This window comes from Aotus nancymaae, unplaced genomic scaffold (genome assembly GCF_030222135.1).
Source record: "Aotus nancymaae isolate 86718 unplaced genomic scaffold, 86718_ANA_hifiasm-v0.15.2.pri h1tg000014l, whole genome shotgun sequence".
NCBI lineage: Eukaryota > Metazoa > Chordata > Mammalia > Primates > Aotidae > Aotus > Aotus nancymaae.
In genome coordinates, this window is record NW_026988425.1 from 86959073 (window position 1) to 86971594 (window position 12522).

The window sequence follows — 12522 nt, forward strand, 5'->3', positions numbered from 1 at the left end:
AATGGATGGCAGCTCAGTGTTTATCAGCAGAGAAATGATGATTCAGAGCTGGCATGTTGAGTTAAAATACAAGCTCTCTACAGCTCCACAACTGACCTTAGCAATAAATCATACCATTTATTGCCAGAAGTGTATGCTCCTGTTATTTAACATTAAAAACAAGCACATATGTGTTTTTGCAGGAAGGAGATTTTGTTAATATTTGATGATGTTGTTAATGACTAAATGATATACAAAAGAAAAATTTCATATAAAAGCGCTGTTGATTTAAAAATGTTTGAAATAGCATTAGAAGGGAGAAAGTGTGTGTGTGTGTGTGTGTGTGTGTGTGTGTGTGTGTGTGTCGGGGGGGTGTGTTTCCGTTTTCCTTCGATCACTGACTATTAGGAAAAAAATCATAGGAGAGTTAACCACTGAATGTTTTTTTGACATTTCTAATGCATGCTTCCAACATACAAATTACTTTATTTTTGGAGACACAGCCGTTGGTGGCTCACAAATTCTTACACTGGGATATAACTGTACATCTTTATTGGAATCAACGGTCAAGGACATAAATTAAAATATACTGTTTTCCTCCTTTCTTCAAAAAAATTTCACTGCTTTACTATAACGTAAGTCAGATTCTGGTGAAGGTCAAAAATCTGGTTTTACATGTCAAACGATGTGGAAATAACTAACGATTTTCTCTCCCCCACCTCCCAATCTCACCCTAGGACTTTTTAGATTTTAGGTCTGGAAATAGAACAGCATCACTATCCTCTTTGCCATAGAAAGCAGCAGTTCTAACACCAGCCACTGCTGCAGTGGTGCAAGGTCATTCTAATTCCTACCTCCAGTTGTCCCCTCTCCCTAGGGGACAACCAATCCAAGCAGTCCCAGAAACTGGCTGTTATTTACTGTGGTCACCATCCCCAAACCAACCAGCGAATGAATGTAAGCCTGTCTGAATGGGCTTTCCTGATGCAGAAACCACGGGGACATTCCAAACCTAGGCAAAGGCAGTGCTCACTGGGGTTATTTAAATGTCCTCTGGAGCACTCTGCACATTCATGTCCTTTTGCTGAGCAATTGTTCAAAAATTACAGATGACAATATCCATGTTCAACTCATGCAGGCTGATATTTTTTCACTCTCCTCTTCCCCCAAAGCAAAGCCCGATTTGTAATACTCAAGATAGGACAAATTTTTGCCCTTCAAAAACAGTCGTCACTGCTGTTATCTTCACGAGAGCTATCAAGTTCCAGACAAGCTGAATTATTATTATTTTTTTTGTTCCTGGCAGAAAAATATTTGACCCAGCTCTGGACAAAAGCGAAGAGGATTTATAGCCTTCTCTCCCTCTTTGCAACATGCAGTGGCATTGTTAGGATGATAAACAGCACTGTCCAATTTTCTGGACTCAAACACTTCAACTCCTTTTTTAACTGTCTGTGAAAACAGTGTCATGTCTACATTTCCCCATCCCCAGGTACCCAAGTGCTGGGAAAGATAATTACCTTGTCATCTTTGTCATCTTCTTCTTCCTCGTCCTCTAGCATGTCCTCCACTACCTGCAGACAGAAACAGAAGTCGTTTTTTGTGCTTTTAAAGGAGAGAATTTTGTTCTGTCATTTTGAACCTTTTGGAAATGAAAACTTTATTAACATTTGAAACAGGCACACTGAGAGAATATTTGATCTAGAGATAGTTATTAGGAAAATGCTCTGCCTTTAATTGGTTAAAACCAGGGAACTGAATCCCATTTAGGGAAACCAGATTTATGTGAAATGTTTTGTGACAACTTAAAGAATTTGAAATATGCATAAGGTAAACCAACATTAATTTGGGGGATGCTTTAAATCAGAAAATTTCCCTTCCACCAATTCTGCTGTCTGTATTAATCAGGCACTTTAAATTTAGAACTAGATAACTAAGCATGAAACAGCTCTGCTATTTCTAATTTACTTTTCACCAAACTCTAAGATTAAAAAACCATGTATGTTAATTGATTCATGCTGGTGGTCTATGGCATAAAACTAACAATATATTTTATGGCTCAAATTTTAATTCCTATGTATAAATGTCAAGTCTTGCCTCTCTTAGTTTTTGATGTTGTGGACTACCCAAAACTCTCATTTTAATTCTCTGTGATTATACATAAGAATTATGAGAATGTATACTGTTAAATGAAAATTAAAAATAATCTATAATTACATAAGTATAGTGTGTGTATAACCCACGTAGGTGGATATGCACACATGTATTTTTTAATGGCTATTTAGCCTACCTCAGCAGAATGGAATAAATTTTGCCAAAAGATTTGCCAAATAACTTCCCTTTGCCTTGATCATCATATAACTGTAGGCATTCAGAATGGGACTTCACTCCATTTCAGATTTTTAAAAATGGTTTTACACACTTCACAAACATACACATATGCACTCCATGGAAACTTACAATTTAAGAAACCTTGGAAGAAGTGTTATTATTCAGGTAAGACCCAACTTATTGTGTTTATGACATTTGATATGATTTTTAAATTTCTGTGGTGTTTTTTTTTTCTGATCCTGTATCTCTGAATAGACTCAACAGAATCATGGTCATCAAATATTTTAAAACTTTTCTCCCAAAGCTCATAACTTTAGAGGACAGAGACATCTAGCCCACCTTTCCTGTGGGTTTTTCTTTTCCTGATACAAACAGGAACATTCTATGAGTGAACACTTTAATATCCAAGATTGTACTATGAAAAGTGACATAAACTGAGATAACATATCAGAATTCTGTTATTCCTAATTATTTTTCTCAAATATTCTAAAAGCATTAACTGATTTAACAGCATAACCCAAACACAAACCTCTAGGTCTCATGAATGAATATATAATGAAAGCATCTGACAACCTGTGAGAATGTTCCTCATTTAATGTCATGCTTTAAATTTTCTGTTAAATGATAGGATTTTGAGGTCTTTCATCTGGACATTCAGCATTTGAAAAGAATCACAGTAGCGCAATATGCAGTTTTGTATATCTGATGGGAGCTTACACTGACTTCGGAGACATATAAAGCAATGAAGCTTCAACAAGAAAGACGGACTTCTGACAGTCTAACTATATTCAGCTACTCCATCGCATGTATTATAAACCCCTTTGTCCAAGGCACATGGTGCTAGGTAATGTGAGAATACACAGATAATCCACAAATACTTCCTCTTTACTCCTATCAGCCCTCAAATGGCTTATAATCCAGTAAAATTTAAACAGAGTTGATCAGATAAACTTTCATGTTAACCTTTAATTTACTCATATTTAAAGTATTCACATCACAAATATACAGACAATAATGACAATATATATTTGAAGTGACATATGCCAGGCTATTCCAAATTGGGCTATTTGTGAGGGATGTTTAAGATGGAATAGAAGCTACATTGGTACATGTGTTGCATCAGAAGAATTCACCTAGCCCTTGTTAGATTTTCTTAAATGATGATTATTTTGTACCTCTAATAAAATTATCTCTTAAATTTAGATTTAAATGAAGTATTTTTTTTTGCTGAAATTACCCATGCAGATTCATATCAAATATATCACAGAAAATGAGATGAATACTATTCTTTTATTCCTATGAATAAACTCAATATTATAGATTGTTATAATTAAGACTGTATAAAATATGCCTCCTCTCTGCAGTACTTACTATCATACTTCAGGTGCTATGAAGGCAGAATGGTAGCGGGCTGTGCCTAGAAGATTGTCAGGAACATAATAGGTGTTCAAGAAATATTTGTTGATTGAGTGAATATGTGAATGTATCATCTATTCTTCATATCATTTAACACACTTTTGGGTAAAGTGCTTATCATTTATCCCACAGAACTGACTTATTCACCTGGAAGGACTTATATCTAATCAATGATGCAGATTTATAAAAGCAAATATTCAAAGTGCTTTCAAACATTTGCCTGGAAATAGAACCCATGAATATTTAACCATTAAGGTTGGAGGACCTTCACTATCTTCAAATTAATTTTCAAAAATTCAAAATAAGATTAAACCATAAACAAGCCAGTAGCTTAATTTACACATTTTACAAATCAGCCGTGGATCTTATGTTCAAGTATGACTCAAAGAGGTCTACAGAATCAGGCTCTTCATTTGCAAAACCCAAACTGTTCTTACCCTGCACAAGTGGGTAATTGGCTACGCACAATTGCTCCACAAATGTGCAGCCAGAACCACCCAATACAACCATTTGCTTTTACATTTGGCAGAAAAGTGTTGTGTTAGCGAGAGGCCTTTTTGCCGTGTTTTAGCGCTCTAGTGAGGGCTCTTCCCCTCCTCCAGTGCCTTTTTAAAGTTACATCATAAACATCTACAAGTGAGGATTTATAATACAGATGGTTTCCTATTGATGCCTTTAAGCTGCTTCAGAACATAACCCACTATTACATTTTTGCTCAGGTGAAGCTGAACGTGCCTTAAAAATGGAGATGATAATAGCACCCATCTCACAGTGTTGATTAAGGATCCAATAAGATAATGCATAGAAGTTCTTAATACAGTGCCTATATCAAAGTAGGTACTCAAAAATGTTAGCTATTAATAAAAATAAAATAACATCAACTTAATATTTTAAACATTAATTTTTGGAAGTTAAATACTATATTTTTTCCTGGACAAAATATTCTGTGCTCTTAATGACACAAAATTCTGATTCATGTTTTCACTGGCCCCAAGAAACACAGTGGGGGTACAGGTAGAAGTGTGGATAAAGATTCCAAATTAAAATGATGATGCTTTCACAACTAATTTTCAGGCTTTAATGGTCCAGTGAAATGGATGGCTTTGAGGACAAGAGTGTCTGAGAAGCTGAGCTGTGCTTTAAGACATGAGCTCTAGCCAACTGCAATGAACATCGAAACTGCAAACTGAGCTTTTAAAAACAAACTGTATATATTACTGAAGTGCATTTAATGACTGCACAAAATTGCAACCCTTCCCAGAGAAATCAAATAACACCTGCTATTTAGGATGAGAGTGCTGGAGTTTAACACTTAACTAAGGAAAACAAAAGAAAGGAGTCCTGCTATCAAATTCTAGCTCTTTCCTCTTCAAATAAAGCCAAATAAGCACTACACAGTTTGTTTTCAAGTATACAAAGTCCACTTGCTAAAATACTTGTCAGCAATAATTTAATAACATAGACTATACATAGGATTTCCTTGAAAAGGAATAAATGAAGAGTGACGAAAAATTCATGTAGTAGAAAAGATACATTCACGAAGTTCGTTTTTTTCTCTTTTTTCTTAAGGGGAAATATCTCAGATTGGCTCTAGAATTCGCTTTCCAAATTATGCTTTCTGATACCTTGCTTGAAAGCAAGTAGTATTAATCAAACAAAGGAAGGGCACTAGGGAAATCAGAAAGATGTAATGCAAGCAGTTAAAAGTGACATGACCTTCTGTAATGTCGCTCGTCACAGACTTATATGCCACACACTGGAGGAAGGTCTTGAAAGAAACTGATTCTTGGTACTATTCCTTGAATGTAATACTAATAAAGATGACATTTAAAAAAACACACATAGACAGCCCCAAATGCAGCATGCCAGCTAGGTTGCAGCCAGAGAATAAGTAGATAACATTATTTTTAAAAGCATATTTCTTCCTCCATATTCAATATTTGCTGAACATTTTTCATTAACATAAAATACAATATGTGGCTATACATTTAAAATATACATTTCCAAAATGAAACAGCATTGGATCTATAGACCATATATTTTACGATTGTAGAGGAGCTCTTGTACTATTACAAGACTTTTAATTGCAATCCAACAAAAAAAACACAACACTTTTTGATTTGCAAGGAAAATATCATTTGACTGAAAATGTTAATAGTGATGTTGATAATCTGAATAAAAACGTGACATGTTTGGTATTATTCTACCAGAACAAAAATATATAAGGGAGTGACCAGAAGGATGCAGTAACAAGAAGACCAATGATGAATGGATGAGGAAAAGTGGGTTCAGGTAAACTTCATTACCAAAATCATTATGGGACAGTGGGTACTACTTATTGCTTTTAAACACCAATTTAAGGTGCATGTTGAAAACAAGGATGACAAGAGGGGGTTAAAAGGCCCATGAATTATTTTAAAAACACTTCATATTATACTTTTCCCATGAGTAAATTCTTCCATTTATTTAAATCCCTTCAAACAAAAAGGAACCGAAAGAATCTTGGTTATGTTAACCTTGGAAGGATTGAGTACTCTGCAGCCAAAATCTTTCAAAAGCCAATGCTGATACAAACCATTTTCTTTTGTGTGTTTACTTCTTTTACTTGGAAATAGTCTTTGAATTAAATGGATGTTTTGCTATGTTCAAAATGAGTAGTTGCACAACTCAAATTGCTTTACTCAAATATGGTCTCTAAAAATGCAACACATTTACACATTTAAAGAAGAAATCACTGCTGTCCAGATGTGCAACCATGACGTTAAAATATTAAAGAAAACTGACACAAAAGAAGTTTCACATTTAGTTTCATATTCATAGACCATCCAAACTTGTACAGATGCTTATATTTGGCTACATTACAAACTAAATGCCTATTTCTACCCTAGAGATATGAAAGAATTTGGGGAGAGTAGTATTCTTCAACATGGTCTGGAGTTCATTTATATCATTGTGTGTGTACATAAACCAAGCAGAACATGCATTTTTGTGCCAATGGATTTATTACATGTGTAAGTATGAAATGAAATTACAGAATGTCTATTATGGAGAAGATGAATATAATCACTAAAATGATTTCAAATCACTTGAAAGTACCGAAGGTCAGGCTGAAGACTTTTGTGATCAGTTAAGATCTTTATAGGTGTGCTAGTGCAGACATTTTTACAACAGGACACCTACTTCTCACAAGATTTTTGAAAAGAAACTTTTGCAAAATGGTATAATTAGACTGTATATGTAATTCACTCCATGTTCGTAAGAATAATAAGACTCGATCAAGTGTGGGATGTACTGTTTCATCCACTACATCTCAAAAGCAACTGCATATATGATGGCTGCTTAGTATGATTCATGCTATTAAGGATTTGACCTTGGAGTATTTCAGCTACAGTAGTCATCAAGATAACTGAACAACTAGATGTAATAATAATTAGTGTGATAGGCTTGCCAGGGAGGCTGAATGTATTGCAATACAAAAGGCAGCAGATTAAAAAAAACACATTAGTACTTACTGCTAAAAGACTTCCTGATTTTTACAGAGACACTCAAATACAATTATTCTTCTTGCAAAATGTATTTCCTTGGCTCATTCTGGGAAGGGCCATGTTATAATTTAGTCTGATTCTTAATAGGGAATTTGGCTTTAATGTGGCCATCAGATGACTTTTGATGCATGCCACTGATTACGTACAGCATGCATTCTGCATCATCAACAATGGCAGTATTTGCTGTATAATCTGGTTTGCTATAAGGTGCAAAAACAGTAAATTTACTTTACTGACCAGGAGTATGTTACCTTTTATTTTCTTAAGTGTCAGCTTAACATACAGAAAAACCCTTCCATTAAGAAAGGCGAAACAATAACTAACAAATTCTGTAATCAGTATGAGCATCTTAAATTTCTTTTTATATTTCCTTTTCAGTATTCCTAAGTGTTCATTCTTATCCTCACACAAAGCACTGTGAACAGAATTCTAGAGTTTATTTGAACTCTGTCTCCATCTAAAGGCTTCGCAATGTATTGTATTTTTTGCTTGCAGGAAAATTCTAATCTTGGTGTCTTTAGGATATTGCATATTAATTTGATGGAGAAGGAAAAAAATAGATCAACTATTAACCTGGAATGTGCTTTTCAAATAATACTTTTATGAAAATATATTATTTGTCAAGGGAATAAAGTATACACCAAAGGCCAAAAAATTGAGTTGTTTAATGTGCTTTGCAAGTAAAATTAAAAGCTAACTAGACTCAGTACAAATCTATTTTATAAAATTTAATGTTTTCAAAATATTTTTATGCATTAATAATAAACAGTATACAAATAAAAAAGAAAATTATGTCCTTAAGCCTTTCTATTTAGAGCCAAATTTCCATTCCAGAACCTCAACTTTGTAACAAAAAGGCACAATTTTAAATGTTTCGAACTTTGAAAATAATCTTAGCAATTTTTTTAAGTGTCTAAAGAAAGAAAGGTCCACATTATTTAAAGTATTTTCTGTAAAGCAAGAAAACAGAGCTGCTGTGACCACTTAAAGAGTAGCATGTCCTGTAATCTAAATATCTTTTGTTCCAACTCCATCAATAATTTTGGGAGCTGCAATAGGCAAGTTCGTCTTCAGGTAAACTTTAGGTACACTTTGAGAACATTAGGGATCTTTAAAGAATAGACTTTGAAAACAACAACAACAATAAAGTTATCTTGGAGATTAATGTCAGCAAACTTTTGGACCATACTGATCTGTTAGGTTTGATTCACTTAAAAAAAATTTATAGCAACTCCCTATTTTAAGCAATCTGTTGTGGGTCATAAAGAGGGTGAGTAGAATGGGTGTACATTTGCAGAGAATATTCTGACACTAATTTGAGCTTTTTCTTTTCTTTTCCATCTAGAATATTTTGAGGCCTGAGGACATTATGTCAGAAAATTTAACTTTAAAAATGGAGCATGTTTTGTATGTCAAAAAAATCATATATATATGTCAGAAAACTTCAGTTCTTTTCTTATATCCTTTTCTATAAATAATGATTTTTAAATCTTTTTTATATAAAGAATAATCACCTCACAAAAGAAAGTCCTAGTGGGTTTAGACCTACATTTGGACTGAAAAGAATGTCTGTGGTGAATGGTGAATTGCAGCATAAAAGCCTGAATGAAAAGAATGTTCGTGAAACTTCACACAAAACCTCCAAACCGTTATATCATGAGCTTCCCACAATATAACACAGAGCTCTATATCCTAGGAAAAGCCTGCCTGGTCTACTTATCATTTTCTGCTTTATGTAGTGTACTGTGTGATTGCTAAATTAGTGTATAATGCATTTATAATATTTATAGTACCAACATTTAGTTAAATAACCTTTATGTAAGATTTATGTTGATTTTTTTTATTTCTCATTTAATGGCAAATTATGAAGAGCATGTTTCATAAAGATAATTCTCCATTTAAATTCATCAGTCCATTAAATATTAAAATGATGTTTCTGATGCAATCGAGAACAAATTTGTCCAGCTTCAGTGATTATTTGCACTCATAAAAATTAGGCTTGATTAATAAAATTTAAATGCTTGATTAAGTTGACATTTTCATGTTCCATTCTGATTTATTAAAATTAGTCTCCATCTCCAGGCCTGGTATGCTGGTGTAGGTTTACCTTGCCCCTCCTCTTAACCGACATCCTGAGTGAGGCTTTTAGAAAGGAGGATTTTGCTTTTGGACTCAATGATGATTTCAGTGAAATGCCCTGTTCTTTGCTCATGGCACTGCCTGCCTTTGTCTGTGCACAGTGGAGATTTGTATTACAATCATCAAGAAAAATGTTTCTTTCAAATATCTATGGATATAACCTGTAAAATGGCATATGCTTATGGTATCTCTGTAAAAATCAGTTACTAAGGCGCTTTAAATTGTTGAAGATTGCTTTGCTCAAATTTCTTCATATACTTTTATTGATAAAAATACGGTTTTTATTTTTGTGGGACTTTTGTATACATCACAAGGGGACTATGGAAACAGGAAATCTTACTGTGGCAATGCTATTATCTTTGTCCAAAGGCTTAAAACCAAGAAAAATGACTCATGGCCATGAAAAACCATTCTCTTCAACAGAACTTACAAGGAAATTCTTCAAGAGAGGTAGTGACATATAATGTCTGAGCTCCCACTTGCTTGCAGTTTTACACATGTTAAGGTTCCCAGGTGTCATTTATTGAGCACTTTATGTTTAACACGTTGTGTTAATTGTTTCTTAAATCCTTAGAAGACTCTAACAAGGTACATATTGTTCCCATTTTATTGATGGGGAAATTGAGGCATAGCAGAATGAAAAAAAGGTGTATAGCTAACGAGTAGGTCTGGAATTTAATCCCAGATTTTCTGAATTTCAAAGTTTGGGCTTTTAACCTCAAGCCACTGGAAAGATATAGTGGTAACGCTTATCTTAAAGGTGTTTTTGCTGTTGCCTATGGGAGTATAGCTCATTTGAAAACTTTATTTAGGAGAACTGACTTTCTCTTGTTTAAGCAATGCTACCAGAACATTCAGTTAGTTTTTAAAGAACTGATGGTGTGTAATAGTTTTCTTTTTTTTATATAATGAAGTAAATTCAGTAAGTAACAAATGACGAAATATGTCCTGGAAGGCGTATTTTAGTTTGGTGACTGAAACATATTGTTTCAGTTCTATGTACACAAGGGTAGAAAGGCCTTGAAGGTTTATGCTGTTGACAAAGGTATCTCATACAATGCTTTGAAAAATGAACACAAAACCCTCAGTGTTATTGGACTCCTACTAGTTCTGATTTATAAACATTTTCTACAAGCAGATAAAGACATATCATTTGGTTTCCACTTTTAGTTTGTTAATTAAGGTCTTATAATTTCTTGTCACCTTTCTGAACCAAGGACAATAATTCTCCACAAATATCATATGAACTCTCTGCCGGCACCATCCCCCACCACCACACAGGGAATAATGATCAAGACGAGAAATGCAAACTACTTATAAGGTCACGAGTCAGGCAGAAGGTCTGTCTGTTGGTCCCTTTTCCTGCCTTCCTCCCCATGATGTTTCCAAGAGGTTGGCTCTCTGCCGAGAGGAAAGTACAAATTCACTTAGAAAGAACAATCCAAAAATCACTGGAAATAGGTAGGATGACACATCCACCCTCAGACCAGAACTGTGGGTATTCTTTTTTCCTCCCTAGTCTTACATCTCAATTACAGAAATGACAAAGTCCTGGGGGCAGATATTTGGAAGAAGAGAAATGATAAGACCCTTTGGCAGACATATGGGTAGACGCTTTGGAGAACCATCAAGATGGTGAATTCTTTGGATCCACAGGAGGATTTGAGGGGTTTAGGAAGCTGTTTTTTCAGTGACTCTCTGGAACTCCAGGGTTTAACTGGGGTTCAAATAAGTGAAAATCAACTTATTTTGGGAGCAGGGACTTCAGATTTCCTTCACAGTTGCCAAAAACAATTCATTTGGTAGAAAAGGAGTTGGGGAAGAAATCCTCTATAAGAACTGACAGTACCTCTTTGCCTCATTATAGTTTCATATGCATCTCTGGAGAACTGAGCAAGGTGGGAAGAATTCAGGAAGGTGGTGGGGGCTGAAATATGAGAGTTCCTGGAAACAACCTTTTGGAAACTACCACTAACTTTAAACTGGAAGTCTCTCTTCTGAGTCCTAATAGATCTAAAGCAAGAAGTGTGCATTCCAGTGAGGAGAATCTTCAGTAAATTGACTTTTAAAAATAAAGTGTTTCCTTTACATCTTTCTCTGCTTGAACTGACATGTCACGTACTGGTAATATTCATTTTCTACCATTCTACCATTTAATCTTTTCAATTTTAGGTTTGCCTGCAGTTTGAGAATTGAGTAAAAGAACACCCAATAAACTCAAAAAGTATAAAACCAAACATGGAGTTACTAGGTGAAAGCAACAGACCAGACTGAGGCATGAAGAACAAACAGTGGCCACAGGTAGATATCTAACCCCCTGTTTCATTATATATGCAGCCGCACACACACATATGCAGGAGGATCTAAATGCCTTTTGACTGCACATTCTGCGTGCTGTATACACACCTCTATCACTGTACCTATTATTTTCATGTATTCTATTTAATTGTTTCTCTCACTAGACCACAAACTGTCCTGGACAAGGTATCTTCTTCATCTTTGAATCAGTCAGTACTGTTAGTACCTATAAAGGTTCAATAATATTTGTTGAATGAAACTAATGATGCATAAAAATTAGATAATTTTTTTTTTGGTCAGGCACATTGGCTCACACCTGTAATCCCAGCACTTTGGGAGGCCAAGGTGGGTGGATCAGAAGGTCAGGAGTTCGAGACCAGCCTGGCCAATATGATGAAACCCTGTCTCTACTAAAAATACAAAAATTAGCTGGGCATGGTGGTGGGTACTTGTAGTCCCAGCTACTCGGGAGGCTGAGCTGAGGCAGAGGTTGCAATGAGTCGAGATCGAGCCACTGCACTCCAGCTTGGGCAACAGAGCAAGACTCCATCTCAAAAAAAAATTAGATAATTTTTTATTTGGAAGGAAAGATCAGACTAAAATATTTTCATTCAAACATTTTTTGAACAACTCAGAGCGAAATGGTCCGAGCCATTTTGCTGTGTTAAGATACACAAAAGGAAAATACAGTTAGAACAATCACAGGCCAGTGAGGAGGACCCATGGTGAGCCAGCTATGATAAAATACTGAGAGTGCTGTGATTTTTATTGCTATAATTTCTTTCTAATTTGGTCATGAGGTCTGTCTCTTGAG

The 12522-nt window shown here is 34.9% G+C and overlaps 1 protein-coding gene across 9 annotated transcripts in view; it reads right to left on the minus strand.

Annotated features, from left to right (window-relative positions):
- Positions 1–12522, minus strand: part of MCTP1 (multiple C2 and transmembrane domain containing 1) — a 583843-nt gene that overhangs the window by 79403 nt on the left and 491918 nt on the right. For all 9 annotated transcript variants that reach the window (XM_064376156.1, XM_064376155.1, XM_064376154.1 and 6 more), the window contains one exon: positions 1500–1553. In XM_064376156.1, the coding sequence (XP_064232226.1) occupies positions 1500–1553 (54 nt within the window). The remainder of the gene's footprint in view (positions 1–1499; positions 1554–12522) is intronic.